Below are 23,300 nucleotides of genomic sequence, written 5' to 3'. Positions count from 1 at the left end.
AGGAGTAACTCAAACAAAGAATATTGGATATTGGCCCTGAGCCACAAGACTCCTTTGTATATTCTTAGGACATGCATCTCTCATGCATAAGTAGTAATTCATGTTTCGCATTATTTGGGGATAAACTCTTCTGTCTGGGACGAGTGTCTTGACTTCCATCTACCTTACGTTTAAAATGCCTCATCTCAGCAGAGGCAGCCCTAGGGTGAATGGAGTCTAGTGGAAATGGGGGAAGCCTACGTTTGGGAGGCCTCAGAGGATGAGTTTTTATTTTGTTTTGGGGGGGTCGCACCGATAATGCTCAGGGTTTGTTTATCCTGGTTCTGCGCCTGGGAATTACTTCCGCAGGTGCTTGGGATGCGAGAGCTTGAATGGGATATATGGGATGCGAGAGCTTGAACCCAGGTTGGCTGCGTGCAAGGCAGGTGCCCTGCCCACTGCACCGTCTCTTCAGCCTTGCCTCGAGTGACTCAGGAGCACCCCAGGGCTAGGACGTGGAGGACCCTCTTCGAGCTCTGAGGAGTCTTGGGGCGGACTCAGCCCTGTGTTAGCAGCAGCGCGCTGGCTGGCGCCTGTCCCAGGCCCCCGAGTGAGTCTTTGCGCCCCTTTCTACCATCCTCCACGCCCACCGAGCCCCTTTCCCCCTGCCCCATCTCACTTTTATTAAAAAAAAGATTTTTATTAACTTTTATTTTGTTTGGTTGGTTTGGGGCCACTAGAGGTGGGCTCAGAGCTTACAGGGCTCACCCCTGGCGGGACTCAGGAGAGCACAGAGTGTGCTCGGGATCGAGCCCCGTATGAGTGCAAGGCAAGCACCCCAGCTGCGGTACTTGCTTTGGCCCCATCCACCTTGAAGTACACCCCAGCCTTGGGTGCCACAGGGCTGCCCCAGCCACCCGCTTCTGTGTCCTTGTACTGACCTCCTGATGAATTGTATTTTTCTGTTGTTGTTGTTTCTTTGCTTCTGGATCACACCTGGCGATGCTCAGGGGTTACTCCTGGCTCATGCACTCAGGAATCACTCCTGGTGGTGCTCGGGGGACCCTGTGGGATGCTGGGAATTGAACCCGGGTCGGCTGCATGCAAGGCAAACGCCCTACCCGCTGTACTGTCACTCCAGCCCCTCCTGATGAATTATAGACTCACTGCAGCCTGCTCCCAACAGAGATGGAAGAACTTTTATTAAAAAAAAATAAATTGAGGTGGTGTGGTTTAGAATCGTGTTGATATTTGTGCTTTAGGCATCAGTGTTCCTGCTTTGGGAAGAAGACTCTTTAGCCCTCGTGGACAGAGGTGACTCTCCATCGTAAAGCCTTTCATGCTTCTCTCTATGTTCACACTCTGCTCCCCTGCGTGACCTGCCTTGGGTGCCCTCTGCCTGCCTCTCCCTGGTGTCTCCTGCAGTCATTTCCTTATCTGACGAAACTTGAAAGCAAAGGGGCCGCTTTTAATTATTCTATAATAGAAACCTTTTTATGCCTGGGTAAATTATGCTTTAAAGACACAGATTAATTTATCTCTAAGGATGCGCTGGGATCATTCATAGTGCGAGAGATAGAGTGGCAGTTTAGGCGGAATTTACTCATCTCCTGAAGTACAATGACCTTTCATTGTGCTTCGTTTCATACAGGTCAGCCTCGACCTCAAGACAGTCTGACATAGGTGTGGAGGGGGTTGGCTGGTACTTTCTGTAAATTCATGTGATGTTAGCTGACATGACTGGCTATGTTTGAAGAGTTATATATTCCCTCGTGCTTTTAATCTAATGTTTCCTCTTCTTTTTTTCTTCTGGAAATCTCTCTACTTACCCCTTAAAGTAATCTCCACCCCATGTCCCAGTTTCTCTTTTTTTTTTCTGCTTTTTTGGGCCATATCCAATGATGCTCAAGGGTTACTCCTGGCTCTGCTCTCAGAAAGTACTCCTGGCAGTGCTTGGGGGATCATAGGGGATGCCGGGGATCGAACCCGGGTTGGCTGTGTGCAAAGCAGACGCCCTATCTGCTGTACTATCTCTCCAGCCCGCCGCATCCCATTTTCTAATCAGCAGAAAGACCTTGTGCTCAGTTAAGCTAAGAACTTGGTTGAGCAACAGGGTGATGTGTGAAATCATCACTTCTTTCTCTTCTCAGCCCTTTGTTGCACTGTTGGTCTAATGATGGGGTGGGGGGAGGGGGTGTCTCACCTCCTTGGTTGTGATACTGAAATACTTAGCAACAGTGCTCACTGGGGCACCCATTCCTTCAGCTCTGCGTCTGACCACATTCTGGTTGTGGTACTCCCTGGGACTGTCTGTGGTACTCATTCAGTACTTGCAACTCTCTCTCTCCTCTCTCTCTCTCTCACTCACTCACTCACTCACTCACTCAATCACTCTCTCTCTCTCTCTCTCTCTCTCTCTCTCTCTCTCTCTCTCTTACACACACACACACACATTCATGATTTGGTTTTTGTAGCTCACCTTCCAATGCTCAAGGCTTATTCCTGGCTCTGTGCTCTGTGCTCAGGGATCACTCCTGGCAGTGCTTGTGGGACCATATGAGATGCCAGGGATTGAACCTGGGTCAGCTGCATGCAAGGTAGACACATTCCCCTGAGGTATCTTGACACTGTGGCCCTCTGTAGATCATTATATGCGTAAAACTCAGGGCTGACACCAACACAGTCGGTGGAAGGCAAGGATGCTGCAGACATCACCCAGTGGGATGCAGCCGCCCCCGACAGCCAAGGGAGGGAGGGGTGCCCGGCAGAGCAGCCCTGTGTAGCAGTAACATCTCCCACCCGATTTTCGTATTCCGTCCAGTCAGAGCCTGCACCCTGCCACTTGGGTTCTGAACAGTAGAAAAACGGGTGTGATTACCCCCAGCCTTGATCATTCTCAAATCACAATTGCCCAAACACACACACACACACACACACACACACACACACACACACACACACACACACACACTTCATTGACTGGCCCTGCACGGCTCCACATTGGTTTACTCTCTATGCTGGCCCCGTGTGATGAGCTTTATTCATCTCTCAGAAAAATTTCCCAGTGCCACTCTAGGGTAAACAGATAGTTTGATGTTTGGCTGTTTTTCAGACTTCCCAGTAATGAGGTGTTGGGTGTCACTCAGTGTTAAGGAGGTACCTGGTCGTTGACTTTATAAATAGCCTGCAGGATCACTAAATGTCATACTTTATCTCTGGAGTGTGTAACTAGCGGAGGAGGAGATGGATGATGGCAGGGAGAGAGGATAATAGAATTTACGCGGCAACATTTTCCTAAAGGTAATGAAAATCTTCATTACATGGCGCGAAGCAGATCATTAGAAGGAGCTCAGCGCCGTGAATGCAGATGCTCAGCGTAAATGCCACTGGCTTTGTACTGGAAATCAGGGTTCCTCTGCGCTGCCGACTTGACTACAATTTAAAGAGTGCCCCACTCGATATTTGTGGCATAGCACAAATAATGTGCTTTCTTAATAATTGCACATAAATATTCTCTACATAAAACCTTTCATCTAAACCCTGGAAATGTTATCTGAGCAACAATTAATTATGCATTTTGGTGTTCCTCGAAGCAGCGTGAATTGTCGCTCTCGCTCGAAAAGAGCATATATTTCCGTGAAATACTTGAAAAGTTTTCTCAGGCAAAATAATGTCTTGATAGGAAAAGCTGCAGCCCAGGTGCAGAAGCTAGCGGCCTCGGATTATAGGGGTGTGGAACTGCATGCAGATGAGGCTCGTGGAGGTGACTCAGAGAGCTGGAGCACATGCCTTGCATGCAGAAGGCCCAAGTTTCATCCCTGGTGCTGTATGATCCCTTGAGCACCACTGGGAGTGACTCCCGAGCCCAGAGCTGGTCATGCTCTTGAGCCCTGCTTGATTTAAACCCCCCCACCCTCCAAAAACATGCATGCCTATGACAGATACCTTTAAAAATACACGTAAAATGTATCACCTCCTTTTGATGGCTTGATTCAACATGGACTTACAAACAGAGTGTTCCCCCATTGGTAGAGCGTGCAATTTGTGGTGTTTGAAGAAGACAACTCTATTTGGATTCCTGAGGGACCTTAAATCACTCGAACTGGCTGAGCTGCTCCCTCTGGGGATTTATTAGCCCATAGGTTCGGAAAGGCTGGCACCTGGCCCTTATGTGGATTGCAGCAGGGAATACCCGCTGACCTCTGGCTTCCCCTTCATTGTGCTGATCTCTGGATCCAAGCTTGGGGATTCTCAGGTTGCAGGGCAGTTGGACACAGAACTTGGGGAGCTAGGGGCTCTTGGTAGGATTTGTCCTTGTTTCATTGTTTAGACCGGGTCACTTCTGTGTTTCTGAGAACTAAGTCAGGACAGAGACCGAAGTACAGGGATTGAATCTGAGGACAAAGCTGATTTGGGTGTCCACTTAGTGTCAGTGTAGCTGAGAGTGGAATGGAGTGGAATCCCATTGAGGAAAATGAGCTGTGCAGAAATGAAATCTTAGCCTTAACCCTGCCGAATTTCTTCTATTTTTCTTTTGAAATTGAATTACAAAGGCTTTCAGATTGCGCTTCCGGCATACGATGTTCCAACACCAATCCCTTCCCCAGTATGCACTGGTGTCCCCCAGTGTCCCCATTTTCCCTCCCACACCTCAGTCTACTTCTATGGTGGATATTTTTTTTTCTAACCAGGCCCATTTCTGCAGAACAGAAGCTTTAACCAATTCTTGTGCTTATAATTATACAAATGTAAAAATTAACACCTTTATCTTTTTATAGATAGTTGATAATGTCTTAAGTTTTTTTAGTTTCCTTTTTTGTGTTGCTTTTGACCAATATATTGTATACCTACTTATGAAAATCTCCAAGTTGTCTCCTGTAACTTTTAAATAGCTGATCTATATAATAAGACTTTCTCTTTGCTCTGAGATATTTAAGGAATAAATACAGGGTCACACCCAAGTCCCACCCTGCTACCATACAAGCTCGTCTATCGGCCATGCTCCAGACACTCATAAATAAATTTCAGAAGATATCAACTAGCTGCAGAAATTTCTTAAATACACTCGTCCCGCCTGAGACTTCAGGGGCGATCTTGGGAGGGGTTTGGCTAGCTCCCACCCTACCAAAAGCCCTGGCACCAGATTCATACCTTCACAGCTGCCACCATGCCTCAGGCCAGACTCCACTGCCTCTCACCTGAGCTCCACAGAGAGCTTAACCTGTCAGAAGTCTCAGGTACACCTGGTTTTGGGGACTGAAAACTCAGGACCTTCTCGAAGTTGATATGGGTGCCCGATCACCACCTCCCCATACTTCTGGGAGCCTCTGCAGAAGTATGGGGAGGTGGGGACCCACGTCGCACTGTTGCTGCCATGTAAGCTCACTGCCCAGTTAAATATTCTGGATTTCCTGAGTGACACCTTCAAACTGTACAATGCACACATCCCAGGAGTAGCACACCAGATTGGACGGGAATGTAACATAGAAACCAACTAAACTCCACTAACAAAAATGTTGACAGAGAAGGCTTCACTAGCAACAGCAGCTTAGTAAACCCTCAAGGAAGGACTTAATGTCCCCATGGTGAGATACAGCAATTTCCACAAGTTCTCTTTTGCTTAAGTATATTTTGATTAGCCATTTAGTGATAACAAGCAATATAAATAAACTATTGTTGGCCTGCTACAGGGGCAGGCTTGCGGGGGGGTTGGGGAAATGGAGACAGTGGTTGAGGGAAGATGTCACTGGGGTGGGATTGGTGTTGGAATATTGAATGCATGTAACAAATCATGAAAAACCTTGTAAAGGATGATGTTTAAATAAAGTGAAAAAATTTGAAGAGAAGTCAAAACAAAATATGAATACCCATATGTGTATGTTTGAATTTTCAGCACATGCATGCAGTTTGTATTGGTAAATGATTTTATTGAGATAGAATTCTAGAAAATTCATTGATTTAGAGTGATTTATATATGAACAAACCAGATTTTATTTGGAAGTGTTGAGGAAGTGGGGAGAGAGAGACAGGCAGACAGACAGAATGTGTGGACGAGCGAACGGGGGCTTCTCTAGAGTAAAGAAGGAACCCCAGGACACATCCCAGCGTTAGATACGAGAGTCCACATCTTGAGAGTCCACAGGTGCGGGTGACACATGTGCCTGGGCAGCAACACACGGGCACAGGCATCAGGGACTTGGGCAGCTTACGTGCCTGAAGTATGATTTTTAAAAAAATCTCTGTTGTCACTAATTATGAAAATTTGCTAAAATTATTTATCTTCAGGGACTCAGGAGACAGTGCAAGGGTAGGGATGATCGTCCTGCAGTCCACAGACTCAGGTTTGGGTCCCTGGGCTACATATTGTTTGGCAGACCACCAAGACTCGCGCCTGCGGAGTCAGGAGTAGCCCCTAAGCACTGCTGAGTGTGTCCCCCAACTTCGGGGGTGGAAATCTTTCCTGGAGTGCAAAAGTGATACGAGATTTAACTATAAAACCCTTATACGATCTGAAAAAAATCCTAGAAGAAAGTGTAGAAAACTCCTGGATATTGATCTTGGCAATGATTTCATGCACACGATGCCAAAAGACTATGCAAAAAAAAAAAAAAGTGAGACAGCATCAAATATAAATGCTTTGCCCAGAAGAAGAAATAAGCAACCGACTAAAAGATACAGTCTAGAAAATGGCAGAGAATATTTTCAAGTTATTTATCTGAATGGGGATTGCTTTCCAAAATATAAGGGTTTTCTTCAACACTCGCCAAAGAGCTGAATAACCCAATAGGATAATGAGCTGGATAGACATTTTTCCCAAATAACTCTGAGTGTCAACACACCACGAGGAGAGGCTGAACATTGCTAATCATTATGGAAATGGAAATAAAAGCACGATGAGGAACCAACTCGATGCTGATAGGCTGGCCATGATTAAAAATAAAGACAGCAGGTGTTGGTCAGAATGCTGAGAAATTGGAACCTTGGTGTGCTATTGGAACCGATGCGAGATGGTGCGGCCCCTTATGAGAAACAGGTTGGAATTTCTCATTAAAATAGAACTACCACAGAGCCCCACAATCTCATTTGGGGTGTTTACTCGGAAGGAATGGAAATGAGGTTGTTGAAGAGGTATCTGCTTCCTCATGTTTGTTGCAACAGCCCGACACCAGTGGCCGAGAGGTAGAAACAACCTAAGAATCCTTTGATGCATGGGAATTGGAAGTGTCTTATATTGGCGTGGTGGACTGTCACTCAGCCTTTGGAGTGAAGGGAAGTTTTCAGCATGTAAAACTGAAACTGTGGATGACACTGGAGGAGGGTGTTACTGTCTGTGAAAGAGACGGAGCACAGAAGGACATGTACTGTATGATACAACTTCTCTGAGGCCTGGAAGGCAGTGAAACGCATAGAAACAAATATGAGAAAGGAATAGCGATTCTTCTAGGCTCAAGAAAGGAAAACATGGGGGTCATTCCAGAAAGTTCCAGTTAAGCGAGATGAAGAAGTTCAACACGTTCTTGTACCCTCTTCTGCCTATAGTTTAATAATGCTTCATTATTCACTGAATACATTTTTGTTTGTTCTCTCTGTTTTGGGGAGACCCCAGCTGTGCTCCGGGCTTACTCCTGGCTCTGCACAAGGGTCACGGGTCACTCCTGGAGGTGCCTGGGGGGGGGTTCATATATGGTACTGGGGATTGAATTGGCTTGTAAGGCAAGCACCTACCCCATACTATCTCTCGGGACTAAGACCATAAGTGAAATATTTGAAGTGTAAGCCTCATATCAATTGTCACACAATAAAAGAAAATAAAACTGACTATTGAGGGGGTGGGTGGGTGGCAGCTGAGTGGGGGGGGGCATAAGACATTTCTGAAGGATAGCTTATACTTGGTGCTGGGTGTGGTGTTGGCATATTGTATACTTTATATATTTTATATGTGTGTTGCATGTTACATTTACAGTACTTTTTTTGCGGGGGAGTCACACCTGGAGATGCACAGGGGTTACTCCTGGCTCTGCACTCAGGAATCACTCCTGGCAGTGCTCAGGGGACCATATGGGATGCTGGGAATCGAACCCGGGTTGGCCACATGCAAGGCAAACGCCCTACCCGCTGTGCTATTGCTCCAGCCCCTACTTTTTTTTTTTTAATTGAATCACCATGTGGAAAGTTACAAAGTTTTCAGGTTTTAGTCTGTTATACAATGCTCGAACACCCATCCCTTCACCAGTGCACATATTCCACCACCAAGAATCACAGTAAACCTCCCCCTACCCCCCCACATCCCCAGCCACCCCTGTGTAACATTTACAGTACTGTTGATAATAAAGTTTCATCATTATCATAAATCATGGTGCTTAAGTAACAACTGAAATCAAAGCAAAGCAAAATAAAAAAAAACTCTTACCATCTGAAATGCCGGTTAGAATCTCCTGCCGATACCTGGGAAATTGTGTCACTAACTTGCGTGTTTAGTGACTACCAGTGCTCTGTTCTGAAAATTTTGTGAAGTTTAGAAACTATGTATAATGTTTTCCATTTGATGACACATAGTTGGGATTAGCTCCGAGTTACAGGACTAATGATCTGGATTAGAATCAAAATCCTTCATACTCTTTATTCTCTCAGTTAATTGGAACTGCAAAAAGCTTTGGTTTTTATTTTTTTTCTTCCATCCTAATACTTGAAACTAATTTAAAAGTCTGCTTTTCACAAAGTCAAATAATTTCTTTCCAACTTTCACAGAAATTAATCAAATAGCCAAGTAATCTCTGATTTTGAATGGCGCTCTTTATCTGTCAGTAATGCTAAGTTACATTTTGCTGGTTTTAAAAAAAATTGCTAGTTTAAGATGTGTTTTAATATGTGGGTTAAAGCCAGTAAGTATCATCGGTAGAGATTTTAATATATTTTAGTCTTCAGTTGTTCATTAGCCAGATGCATAGTAAATAACTGCTCAACCATTGAAGTCACAGTATTTGACAAATTCGCAAAAATTTTGCTGTGTAAGACAATGAAAATTTTGCCTTGAGAAATAACTCATGCAGTAAGTCCTATTCATTAGCACTTGGAACAGCTTCAATGATGATGAAGTGAACATAGTTTTGAGGCTCATTCATTATGATTTATCAAAAATATCTCATTAAAGAGTTCCCGCTCGTTCCTTTAGCCGGTCATATCCAAGAGCAGCACCATTTGCTTACTTTGTATTTCAAATTGTTATCGGTGCCTTTGTGAAATGTTATTTGCTGTACGCTTAAGTATCTTATTTTTTTCAAATGCGATTTTATGTATTTTCATGAGAGATATTCAAGCTATTCAAAACATTTCTGACAAATATTAACGCTTGTGTGAGTAAACATTTAACACTTTAAATACAGAAAATACACAGAACATGTATTTTCTGAAGCCTTATTGCGAACCAAATGAAATCGCTTTTTGTTTCATTCTGGAACTTGAAGTTGTTTTTGTGTGGATCGAAATCCTCCTCCCAAACTACATATAGTCTGTATATTCTGCCTATAGTTTAATAATACTTAAACTTTAGCTTTCATAGGAGTTATTGCAAGAACTTCTTTTGGTATTTAGTTCATCTTCTTTTTTTTAGGCACTGTGATTTACAACAGTGCTAATGGTAGAGTTCCATTCTTGGAACATTCCAGCACCACCCCCTCACCAGTGTCTGCTTCCCCCCACCTTTTTCCCAGAGTGTGCCCCTCCTCCCCTCACTCCACGCTTCCCTGCCTCACACCCCTGCCATGGTAAGCTCAATCCTGTCGACCAGTTCTCAGGTTCTGTTGTATCTGATCATTTATTATTTCCTCATGTATCTTTATATCCACATTATGGAGATGCCATTCCATACTTCTCCCTGTCCTGACTTTACTAAGCATTCAACTACGATTCAACTATGCAGAGGTGAATTGCATGGTTTTGTCTTCTCTTATGGCCTAGTAATGTTCCATTGTGCGTATATATGCCATAGTTTCTTCATCTAATCATCTGTTCTTGGTTGTCTCCTGATCTGAGCTGTTATGAATAGTGCTGCAATGAACATAGAAGTGCTAAAGTCTTTTCTGAATAGAGTTTTTGGGCTGTTGGGGTAGATGTCAAGTCGTGGAATTGCTGGATTGCCTACGAGCTCAGCTCCATTTTAAACAGAAAACATCTGGACAAATTATTTCCAGTGATGTTGATATTTCTCTTTTTATATGCTACTCTAAAACCATCAATTTAAATCTTTGTGTGAGAAGTAATGGGCGTTAGGAAAAAAAAGGCTTTAGATTGTAGAAGATTTAGCTAACATGGATCTTAGCTAAACTGAATTTAGTGATAAACAGTTTTACAGATTTCATGTGCAAAGTTTTCTTTTTCTCTCTGTCTCTCCTAGCGTTTTATTGCTTCCATTAAAGAATTCATCAGTGTCCACTGCCTATTGTGAAATTCTGCTTATCTTTCTCTTTTTCCATTCTTGTGAGAATTTGGAGAGGGTTAGGTCTGTTTGGTGTTCATTTTTTTTAATTCTAAATAGGGCTTGGCACATGATGGGTATAAATGTTGGCTCTAGCACCTCTTTCTGGTATAAAATACTGTGAAAATGGATTTCATTCTGTTTGAATAATGCTTGGCCATTCAAAACTATTTGGGGGATTTTCATCTAACATGAATGAATCGGTGTTTGCATTATGTGACCTTATATACTCATTAATTTTGCTTACAGAGAATTTTCCAGTACATCTTGAGGGTAATTATTGTTTTTCTATCTGTTTCTAGTTAACTGACATCTGTTTTCATTTATTAACCCTTTCCATTCCCCTATCCAGTTATTTTATGCTAATATGTGAGATGATGTTTGGGCTTTTTATACTTGAGAATTGTGCAGAACATTTTGTGATCACCTGCAGGTTATGTTTGTGGCACCATTTGCAGTCGAGCACCAATCCTTCGAAGAGTATTGTGGGTATTGGTATAAATGAAAATCCCATTCTAGGTGCTTTCGTAAGAATCCTTATTTTTGTCTTTTCTAAGAACATTGTTTTTGTTTTGTTTTAAGATTGTTTTCAATTCTAACAAAAGTGGAAGAAAAGGATCCGTGTTTCTTGATCTGTGTTCCAGTAGGGATAGGAGCACTGTATAGAATTGTTCAGTCATTAGTTTCTTGATAATCCCATGGCTTAGATGGGATTATTCCCACTTATTAAAGAGGAAGTTGAAGCCAGAAGGTGTTTATTTTTTGCTGCTTAGGCTCAGCCTGGTTTCTGGCTGAATAGAGAACCCAGAAATAGTCACATCTACCACGGATTGGTTGAGTGTACGTTGTATCTTCTCTTTCCACCTCTCTGACCAGGAGATGCCTCATGTGCTATTAAAAACCTAGGGACATGGAGGCAGGAATTGAGTTCCATCCCAGGCCGCGCTTTTCTCTGGACTCTTCCTGCCATCATATTTGGACCTGGTTGTCCCTAGCCCCTAGGGTGTCGTCCCTGAGCAGCACAGCATACCTGAACCCAGCACTGAATTGTCTGGACCAGGTCCCTGTTTTGGTACTCTCTTCCCCTTACCCGCCCAGTGCTCTGGTTAGATTTGACTCGGTCAGTATTTCTTTTCTAGTTTGTTTCACCGTCACAACTTTTACAAAGTTCACACAGTGACTAGTTTGCTGTTTCTTAAACCCCCTACCTGTAGGCCCCCTAGTCTCGCCCTGCCCCCACCTACCCACATTTACATGATATTCACCTATTGCCTTCTTAGAATGTCTTAGGGATCCACTGGGCATCCATATGGACCCCTGTTGAGAAATGCGGATCTAAATGATGAGTCAGGGTTTCATGGTGTTTGTGTGGGAGCCCACACTGAACCGGAGACCAAATACCTATCTCGGTATTCTGTTGTGTAGTATTTCACAGGAAACTTGGGGTGTTATGCTCTTTTTATTTTTAAATCAAGCCTGTATATCACAATAAAGTAGGGAAATATGTAATGTCTGCCAAAAATAGAGTGTCTGGGCAACTGAAGTAAGCAGGGAGCTGAGTTTCAACCAGATTCTGTTTCCGCAGTCGCATGAAGGCCTGTGGTCTGTTGCCACACGGTCCCTTGATTAGGAGGAGACGTCAGAGGGGCCCAAAGGAGGTGCCCCGCATTCGACGATTCTGTCTTCGTCATGTGTACGTGTGCTGTGGGGTATCAGTTTTGGGGACAATGGGGCCAGCGTCAGATGGGAAATGACCCTTGACGGAGACATCAGGGGTTGGGTCTGTCACGATATCTGTCAGAGAGATGATGTTGCGGGCTCCTGGACTGAAACACTCTTTGTTTTCTTTTTCTATGTGAAGCCATTTTAAGAGCCTGTGCTGACGGAGGTGCCAATCGCCTGTATGATGCCACGGAAGGAGAGAAGGGGAGGTAGGTTTCTCCTCCGCCCGCGCTCTCTCTACTTTGTTCATCTTCTTAGCAAATAGTGCCTGTAACTTCTCCTTCCACCTCCTAATGGGAAATCGCTGCAGTGCTTAAGTGGCCTAACCATGTTGTATTATTGTGCCGGCTTTGAATGATAGCGTGTAGTAAAACGGTGTTGTTAGTAGAACTAGGCAATCATATTCTTTCAGGGGAAGCTCATTTGGGCACTTCCAAAGCTTCATTAAGCAGCATTATTAAATTCTGAAATTTGTGAGGACTTTGAACCACTGACCAAACGAGCACTACAAATGGTAGCCTGACTTACTATTCAAACATTTCAAGTGTGTAAAAAGATCTCCTTTAAGGCGAGTTCATATTCTGTTTTAGAAGATGGAGATTTTTATTTTAGTGTTATGTAAAGCCCAGTGTAGCTGACTCAGACTTCTGCATTAGGCACACATGTAAATTTCAGGAGATTAAAAAATGCTGCCTGCTCTTCCTGATCTTTGTCTGGTGAGCTATTTTGGGATAAGTGACTGATGAAAGCAAAATTTAAGCTCATTCCATCATGTTTTTGATGTATCCTCTTGGCAAACCCATGTATTTATACTCTAAATCTAAGCAGACAAGATGAAAATTGTTTCCACTTCTATCATATGTGTTATTCAGTGTACTAAAATGTTTACATTTAAGAAATCCTCTCTTTGGTGCCATGAATTAAATAAAAATATTGAAATGAAGTACGAATACAGGTTCAATACAGATACCTTGAAATCAAGTACTTTTCTTTATGGCATCATCATCTTCATCCCGTTGATCGTCAATTTTCTTGAGCCGTCTTAGTACTGTCTCCATTCATCCTAGCCCTGAGATTTTAGAAGCCTCTCTTTACTCCTGCTTCCCAATGGTGCAGCATTGGAGGCTCTTTCAGGGTCAGGGGAATGAGACCCATCATTGTTACTTGTTTTGGCATATGAATACACAGGGAGTTTGCCAGGCTCTCCATGCGGGCAGGAAACTTGTAGCTTGCCAGTTTCCCCGAGAGGGAGAATTAGACTATAAAATATCTTTCAGGAGCTTGGTCTTATAGTCTCTGCATGTTGACCATTGATGGGATTACACAGTGCCGGGGGCAGTTTCTGGGTGAGACTACCTAGCTACTGGAAAATGGGGGATCTGGGTTCAAGAGGCCCAATCCTGATATGAGCAGGCTTGGAGATCTCAGCCCCGGGTCCCGCACACCTCGGTTCCTCTGCCGTTTCCTTCATGCATATGTCTCATCCGAACTAAATATTATTATTTAATATATTATTGGAGTCAGTCAGCTCCCAAGTTACAAAGCATAATATTAACTGTCTTCCTGTGTCCATACAGAAAGGACATTGCTTTAAGGTAAACTAAGTTCCCTGTGGCAAGGCTGAAAGAACAAACCCAATGTTATCCTACAGAAAGGAGCCTTGAGCATGGTTATGGCTGGGTTCCTGAGGTCTTCGACTGCAGGGGCTCTGCTCAGGGCAAGGAGGGAAACTCAACCCACCCCTTCCGAGGGCCCCGCTGAAGACAGCCTGCCGAGGGCATATTTTACCTTGAACATGCTACCATTGGAGTCACTTTTTGAAAGTGTCGCATTTCTTGTAAGAGAAGGCCACGTCTGGGGTCTGAATTATGCACCCAAAAATGCAGCAACGGTGTAACAGTCTGGGGAACCATTGAATCACTTCGCCCTTTATGCTTCTTTATTTTTCAACTTCCAACTTTGATTCAGCAATGAATTTTCATAAGACCTGGTGTGTGGTAGGCATGTATGAAAAAATATCCACGCGTGTCCATTTAGTTGAGGGAAGAATGTGGTCCCCAGCAGGCCATACTGGGTACTGTTTTGGGAAGAGTACGATGTGTTTCATGCCCAGAGCCTGCGGCTCTGAGCACTGTGATGGGAGGCATAGCGTGTGATCGTAGCTCATGAGCCAAGCTATGAATGTTGATGGCTGGTGCTTCCCAAGAAGCGTGGATGATGATAGTGAAAAAAATCCTGGTTCCTGAGTGGCTTGTTTTTACTGGAAAGGTGGCGCAGACCACTGTCATTCTCCTTTGAAAGCGGAGCCCACTACCAGGTTTGGGGAATGATACCATTGTTTTTGCCTGACCCTTAAATGATTGATTTAATACTGCTAGCACATTTTATTTTATTTATTTATTTTAAATTTATTTATTTTTAATTAGTGAATCACTGTGAGGGTACAGGTACAGATTTATACACTTTTGTGCTCATGCTTCCCTCATACAAAGTTCAGGAACCCATCCTTTCACCAGTGCCCATTCTCCACCACCAGTAAACCCAGCATCCCTCCCACCCTCCCCAAACTCATCTCCCCCGACCCCACCCTGCCACTGTGGCAGGGCATTCCCTTCTGTTCTTTCTCTCTAATTAGCTGTTGTGGTTTGCAATAAAGGTGTTGAGTGGCCACTGTGCTCAGTCTCTAGCCCTCATTCAGCCCTCAACACCCTTCCTCCGCATGGCCTTCGACTACATTATAGTTGGTGATCCCTTCTCTGAGTTGCCCTTTCCCCAGAATGTGAGGCCAGCCTCCAAACCATGGAGTCAACCTCCTGGTACTTATTTCTATAATTCTTGGGTGTTAGTCTCCCACTCTGTTATTCTATATACCACAGATGAGTGCAAAATGTTCCGTGTGCTAGCACATTTTAAAGAAATATTTTGGAAGTCTTCCAAGAAGAGTGATAGGATTTATCTAACAACTTTCTGTCTGCGTGTAAAGAAGCTTATTGGAAACTGTTGTTTTTTTTTCATTGTTTTGGATCACCCTAGATGTTTTTAATGATTCAAATCCCGAGGGCTGGCTGGCTTGGGTGGAGGCAGCACCCCTCCTCGGGAGACAGGCAAAGCTAACTGATTCATGTGGGAATTAAATCCTCATGAGAAATCGCACTCCATTCAAACGCTGCCCCGTTAATCTAATTGGATATGGGTGACTAAACATGATTCTTCTTAATTGAATTTTTAACAGAAAGGCTTCCCAATGAAAAAGAAAATAAATGTTAGTGTTTTGCAAAAAACAAAAAACAAAATATGGGCTGTGGATGCTGCTAGGCATGTTTTGTGTTTACATCTGTGATTGTAACTGTGTAAGGGAAGTTGAGTGAGTAGAGAATCACCTCCACTGGAAGCCTTCGTCGTCGCAACAGAAGGGAGGTAGCCCGTCATTAGGGGTAGGATGCACAGAGGCTGGGACTGAAGGGAAACATAGGGACCAATTTGGGAGTTTCATTTCTGCTTAACAGTATCTGTCCTCTGCACCATCTCTCACAAATGTTTGCCTCTTTGTTTCTATTCTCCTAGGCCATCCTCTATGATTTTTAGTATGAAGTCATAAATATTTGTGTCCTATTACAAAAGCATTATTACAAGTGTGCTCGATACATTATTGAGTATCCATTAGTTGACGGGGAAACAAAGAAGAGAGTAAAAACCCTCTGTTATTTCTCCCTCCAGTTGTAAAGAGTTGAGTCTCTCTATTGATTCTGCTTTAAAAACAACAGAAAATATGACTCAGTTTTATTGTAACTGCTCAAGTGAACCGAAGATCCCTCATGCTTGAAAAATTGTGTGGGAACGTTAGAACCTCACTAGGTAGGTGCTAATACATTGGAGGTTGGTTAGTTATGCAACTCTCTCTTCCCATAAGCTATTGAGTCACTGTCACTGTCATCCTGTTGCTCATCGATTTGTTCGAGCGGGCACCAGTAACGTCTCCATTGTGAGACTTATTGTTACTGTTTTTGGCATCTCCAATATACCACGGGGAGCTTGCCAGGCTCTGCCAAGTGGGCAGGATACTCTCGGTAGCTTGCCGGGCTCTCCAAGAGGGGCGGGGGAATGGAACACGGATTGGCCACATGAAAGGTGAACGCCCTCAAGCTATTGAGTGACTTTGATTAATCACTCTCATATTTCACATACCTGTCTTACCTCTACCCTGAGAGTTGATTGATTCTTGTTTCGGTGGGTTCAGTCTGTAAGTCAAAAGGAGGCAGGTTAAACACCACACCTGTGAAGCAGTGGCCACCACTAGTCAAAGTTTGATCCTACTTGAGCTATGATCTGAGTTTAAACAGTGAGAGCTTTTAGGAAGACTCAGCCTTTGCATTGTAATCCCATGCGTTCAGGTGACATTTATGAAAAAACAACCTTCCCATGCCTATTTGGGTATTGTACCAGATGCTGGAATCAGTACCTCTAATTCTCCAGCTCCAGTTTGTATTGTTTTCCTTCTTTGGTTTTGATGGTCATACATCTGATGGTGCTGACTGGCTCCGTGCTAGGGAGGTCACACTCAGTGGTGCTCAGAGGGACCCTGTGGTATGATGCATCAACACCGTGGATTGAAGTCCTGTGTTTAGTGCTAGTAGTTTGGGACCCCATGGTGGCCTTTTAATACCTTCCCTCTGCTAGCTCCTAAGCAGGAAACACCTACCATGGATCAGAACCTAGATGGTTAAGCTTGGTCTCTTGGTGAGAATAACCACAAGCTACAGAGGTTTTAAAAAAATATACAAGAGAAGCACGATAAGATATTTAGTGATCTTTTCAGAATATCTTTGTTTCTTGCTCATCAATAGGCATTGGAAGTTTGTTTTCTTTATCTAGCGGCTGCTTTCTGGACACTGCACTGGGCAGGGAAAATGTAATTTCTCCATGTTATAGAACATCGATGCAGCACTTGTCTGGAGCAGCAGATAAATTGTCATGTCCCTAGATTACATCATCTCCAGCCTCCACTGTTCTCCTCTTAAGGCCGTATCATTCCTCTGTCTGCATCTTTATACCCAAGAACGCTTTCTGCTCCTGTTCCCGGCCAGAGCCTATGGAGCAGTCAACCCTGTCAACAGTCACCAGCGTTTCCCTCCACGGGACGTAAACACGCATGCACTGAGGTCTGGAGAGGTAGTGCAGGGGGCGAGGCCTAAGCCTGGCATGCAGCCCATCCTGGTTTGACCCCCAGCACCATATTGATCCCTGACCATCTCCAGAGGCAACCCCGCTGACCCCTCAGCACCACTGGGCGTGTCCCTGGAGACCCCCCAGACACCGCTGTGGTGACTCCAGTGATCCCTGACACCGTGGGGCAGGGAGATCTCTGCATCCGTGCATTGAACCTGGGGCCCTTGGGTCTTCTGAGCACTGTGAGGTTCCCAACCCCCCGGCACCACACACACAAAACATGGACACACACAGAGCGGGGCACACATTGTAATGGCAGAGCTGGGTGTCATTCCACAGCAAAACTGCTCTCAGGGATTTGGCACTGAGGTCAAAGACTAGAACGTTCCTAGTTCTTTGAATGCCCCCCTCAGTTTCCCCGCCTGCCAGGGCTCTCGGAGGAAACCACTGACTTGATTAGTCTGCTTCACTTCGGGCATTATCACATAGGATATCAGATTGCATTTTGAGCAGACAAACGTTTCCCTCCTTTAGGTATAGATTTCTGAACGTGGCAGGGGATTAAGAGGTATTGCTCTAGGTCCCCCTGAGAGCTTACGGGGACCGTAGTTATGTTTGGGTAAAAGGTGTGTGGTGGGGGGGAGGGGTGGAGAGAGGGAATCACGTAGGAAGAATTGCTCAGAAACAAGACTCTGGGAATTGACGCCACACCTAAAGTAGCCTGACGCCAAGGAGGAGGAGTTTATAAGATCATTCTACAGTCTGGTAAGGAAGAGGGAGAGAGAGAACACACGAGTGGAAGTGTCTATTTTGGAAACAGATAGGACTGTAAATCTCCAAGGCGGCCAGGGGAGGCTCTGGCGGCTCTCCCCCCTTGCCTCCTGGGTTCGGGTGGTCCTCGGGCCGCTTGCCCAGCCGGTGTGGCCCGTGCCATGGGGCAGACGGAGGAGGAAACAGGGGCCAAGCTGGTTGGTTGATCAGCTGCTGTTTATTCCATTCTCCCTGTGTGCCTGTTCCAGTCTCTCTGAGCCCCACATTCTAGCCTCACACTGGCCCTCATTCCCATCTCCTCCTGTCTCTCCCGCTCATCACTCCACGCTCCGTCTCTCTCCCAACTCCTCCAACTCTCTCACACTGGGGGTCGCACTGGGGGTCGAGGCTATACCTAGTCAGGTAGCAAATTCAACAGAAGAAAGCCCTTTCTGACTGCCCATCAGGCTCAAGGGCGTCCCTCTTCTTAGTCCAATAACTTAATTAACATCTTAATACTAGTTATTTTTGTATGGACACAGTAAGAGATACATTGAGCTTGTAGATACATCCCAAGATGTTCCTGGGAACATCTTGCCATGGACTCAGACTACAGTGCTTAGGCCAGATTAATCATTCCTAACTCTAGCAGGGTCCGAACCTAGTTATTACTTTTTGGATCATGACAGAATTTGTCCATGACCAAGCTCTTAACTTATACTTAAGCATTATGGCACTTTGTCCAGGCCCATTTTGATGCCATGGTAGCACATAGCTCACTGCTTGCCCTGGGTCCACCCAGTCCCTCGTCAGGAACCTGATTTTGGGGTGTTAGAAAGTAAGAGCAACTGAGGCTTAAGTCGAGAACAGATGCCCAAGAGGAAAATATCATTTGGAGTCAATTAACTCTCATGTTACAAAAGCGTATCATTAACTGTCTTCTTGTGCCCATACAAAAAGGACATTGCTCTGAATTAACTATGCAAAGGACTGAAGGAGAAGAGAAAAACAATATTTACAAGTTAACAGAGCACAAGCAAAGAAGTTATAAATAAACAAAAAGGAATGGGGGCACTGTGGTGGGAGTAACCCAATAAACCTAAGCTCCCTGTGGCAAGGCGGAAAGGACAAATCCATGTTATCCAGCATCGGGCCACTAATTCAGCACCATAAATAAGGATGTAGCACTTAACTATCTTGCTTCACTCCTTTCATTTCTTTAATTCATACATTCGTGGAATCACACTATATCCAAAGACACTCTAGCTGTTACCGTGATTTCAAATAAGTACATTCCCTGCCTTCAAAAATACTGCTATACATGGAGGTAAAGGGAAAATGCCCTTCCTCGTCTTCCCTCACAGCCCCCTCACTGCCTTTCCCAGCCCCTTCTTCCCTGTGTGCACGTTGGTCCTCCTCTCGATGACCTGGCCAGCTTCACCCGCAAGAACTTGCAGCTCCCATGTAGCACTGGGCCTCAGAGCTTTGGGCAGCTTTTCTGGCATTTGCCCTCTGCATGCAGCAAGCCCAAATATAATGGCGCCCACTCCTGGGGTACCCCCGATGGCTGTCCAGCCATGCAACTGCCCTTTCCTACACTGTGATAACGCTTTCCACTCCGTGTTCAACGTAGTGTTCACATATTACTCTGATTTACAACTCTGAAGACAGATCCTTTACTAGTTTGCAAATTTCTAGCGATTCATTGTTCTTTTACTTGGCCTACTACTCTATAGTTATTGCTTTTTATTCAATTATTTTTTAATTGAAACACAAACATGAAAGCTTTGTAACTGTATCTCACGGTGATTCAATTAAAAAATTGATCAAACACCTATCCACCCACCAGTGCACATTGTCCACCAACAATGTCCCCAGTATACCCCCCAATCCCCTTATTCCACCCCTTCCCCTGCCTCTATGGCAGACAGTTTCCCCCATACTCTCTCTCTGCTTTTGGGCATTATGGTTTGCAATACAGATACTGAGATGCTCTCTCTTTTATCTTGTGGTTTAGCTTGGATCTCTGTATCTCATCTCCTTCACTAGGCGGTGAATGCCTTGAAAGCGACAATCATAATTAATCTTTATACGCCTCATGGTATTAGCACACTAAACAGCATGAAAATTTATTGAATTAATGATTTTTCATTGATATCTTTGTGAGAAAGACTTAAGTTTTCACCCTCTCCCTACATGCCCCCACCCCCCCACCCAACCAGGGGCTTCAAAAGATAGATTCAGCCATTTGAAGTTTCTTGGTACTAGAGAGGAATAATTATGGATTCTAATAATTATGGATCCTAATAAGTTACATTCCTTGCCAGAAAATTGGCCTAGTTCTCCTTCTTGGAGAACCTGGCAAGCTACTGAGAGTTTCCTGCCCACATGGGAGAGCCTGGCAAGCTCCCCGTGGCGTATTCATATGCCAAATATAGTAGCAATGATGGGTCTCATTCCCTTGACCCTGAAGAGCCTCTAACGCGGCACTGTTGGGAAGGACGAGTAAAGAGAGGCTTCTGAAATCTCAGGGCTAGGACGAATGGAGACATTACTGGGCCTGCTTGAGCAGATCTTTGATCAACGGATGACAGTGACAGAATAAGTTAAAGTAAAAGTGTCATATCTAAAAATACTATCCATGTCTGAAATCAAGTGCGGTTGTCTATACCACTTATATCTAAGATGTTCTTGATTGCATCATCTTTGAGTTCCTTTGTTAATTGTGGGGCCATATCTGGTGGTACTTATGGGAAGAGGGACTGATTGGTCCCTCTAACAGTTGGGCCATACCCCTAGCTCCTGTATTCTAATTATTATCTGGTCATTAAAAAAAAATAGTTTCAGGGGCCAGAGAGATAGTACAGCAGGTAGGCGGTGGTCCCCGCACCCTGAAGAACAGAGGCAGGAGTTAGCCTTGAGCACAACCAGGTATGCCCTCCCACCTCCCAAAATAAAAGAAAAAGGAAAGAAAAAGCTTTCCTCCAGAGATGTTCTGGGTCTATATCTAGAAGTTCGGTCATTTTTAAAAAATTAAGTAACTGCATTATCATATATAAGTTGCATCATTCCAAATTAACATCTGTGCATAGAACATGAAGATTTTCACAGCATACCAAATTCAGATGAGCCTGGTTATAATATAGGGAATCTTACCTTTGAACTCATTGGGTATTTTGAAAGCAGCATGACAGTCAGTCAGAGCCGACGAGGAACATTTTTGAGGAGTAGGATCGTGTGGTTTGTGGAGTTTTAAGACTGCACATCAGCCAGTAGGAGAGGACCATGAGTTTCAGTGACATTTGCAGGATCGGAATTGGGGAGAGTGTTTTGGGTGAGTTTTAGTAATTGCCAAGTTAAGCATCCTGGAATGAAAAGTCCCTAGAAGAATATTTTTATATAAACACTATTCTAATTTACTGTAAACACCTGTCATTTTTCAGTTCCATTTAAAGTATAAGCACCCAGCAAAAATCCCCCGAATTAACAGAACCAGGCCTTTTGTTAAACATCTTTTGTTAACACTGGCGGGATGAAGAGAAGTTCTTGCACGGAAACAGGACAATCAAGATTCATCTTCATGTTCCTTTCCTCTCATTCTCTTAATTGCCCACAGCTTAGCTTTAGACAGTTCTGGAACTTCCTTATGAAGTGGAAATAGGGGAGGCTGTTGCACTGAACTCAGTCCCAGAGAAGTCAACTTCAAATAATTATCTAAATAACCAAATTATGTGAAGCTGACTGTTAAAAATTAATTTCTGAAACCGTTGTTCAACTAAATTAGACCCCTGGGAGCAAGTATTGGCTGGAGCCACGGGTGACCCGGCTCATCTTCCTTCCTGTCAGGTCTCTCTGAAAAGTCACAGTGAATAATCCTGTTCTCTCCTTTTTTTCTTTGGAGCCAGATCCCAAACTTTCATTCTGGGACCTCCTGGCTCTGAGACATCAGGCGGGTAGTTTCCCTTCGCATTGTAGTTTCATCTCTTGCGTTTCAGGGACTCATCGTGATCTGAAGTATGCAAAAGAATCCTGATGAAGAACTATATTCCTGGGACAGGTCAGAATAGATGTGGATGAGCTGAGAGGATGGGGTGACCTCTGGGAGCTGTAGTATGAGGAGTGATAGAGTCATTGAAATGCATTATGCAGAAGTTGTGGGCAAGAGCTATGTGTGTTATTGTCATTGTTAATAATTCTGAAGACAGTAATTGTCCAATTAGAAAGGCGGCCAGTATTTTGCCCCCCTTATTGTTCTAGCAGGAACATCATATTTGACTTCACTACATAATTTTGCTTTTAATTGGATCATCGGGTGGAATTTCATAAATTAAAATCCATCTCATTTAAACACACAGTTCACTTAGTTTTGAAATGGTATCTAGTTTTCCCCACCACCACAAGCAAGATTAAATCATGCCATCGTCCCCCTAAAATTCCTTCCCTTTGCTACTAATCCTCTCCTCCTACTTGGACCAGAAGCCTTCTAGAATGATGCAGGTGTTTGATTTGTGTGTACTGATTTTTTCCACTTATTAAATATTCTGAGACTCATCCATGGTGCTGTGTATATTAAAAGTGGGTTCCATTCCCTGTTGGGCAGTGATCTCTTACATGGGAATGCCATAATTGTATTCAATCATTCAATGCCAGAGACAACCTGCTTTGTAATACTTGCTCTTTTATTTTTTCCAGTGTTTTTTGGGGAGATATGTTAATTCTTTCAGGTAGATCTGGGCATTTTCTAAGTTGTCAAATGCCTTGAGGTTATATAAATAGTTCTAGAACCTGTCATACTAGTAGAAACAAATATATACATAAATTTGCTGTGCCTTAATGAGTTCTTCAAAGACTTGCTCAAAGCTATTAGAGTTTTAAGGAATAATACAATAAATGTAGAGCTTTATAAAATAATTCCATCTCAAGTATCTGAACATAATTAGTGATTTCAAGAATCTTTATATGTGTCAATTGATTCAGTCTACCTGTGACAGCAATATTTTCCAATATTTGGGGTTTATATTAACTGATGTTCAAGCTTTCCATGGCACAGTGAAAAAATAAACTTTCAGTATACTCTAATAGTGAACCAGAGATCTTTGGTTCAGCTTGATTCTTTATAATCTTAGCCTTAAGCAACATTTAGTCATTTGCTCCAGCAAGTTTCTATTAAAAAGTATTTATGCAATCAAATTACTAAGCTCGGTAAGCA

The 23,300-nt window shown here is 43.8% G+C and overlaps 1 protein-coding gene across 4 annotated transcripts in view; it reads left to right on the top strand.

Annotated features, from left to right (window-relative positions):
- TPK1 (thiamin pyrophosphokinase 1) overlaps positions 1-23,300 on the top strand; it is a 402,680-nt gene that overhangs the window by 135,355 nt on the left and 244,025 nt on the right. For all 4 annotated transcript variants that reach the window (XM_055121622.1, XM_055121633.1, XM_055121628.1 and 1 more), the window contains one exon: positions 12,315-12,384. In XM_055121622.1, coding sequence (XP_054977597.1) covers positions 12,315-12,384 — 70 coding nt within the window. The remainder of the gene's footprint in view (positions 1-12,314; positions 12,385-23,300) is intronic.

Source organism: Sorex araneus, chromosome 1 (genome assembly GCF_027595985.1).
Source record: "Sorex araneus isolate mSorAra2 chromosome 1, mSorAra2.pri, whole genome shotgun sequence".
Lineage (NCBI taxonomy): Eukaryota > Metazoa > Chordata > Mammalia > Eulipotyphla > Soricidae > Sorex > Sorex araneus.
This window is presented reverse-complemented; position numbering and strand designations above follow the sequence as displayed.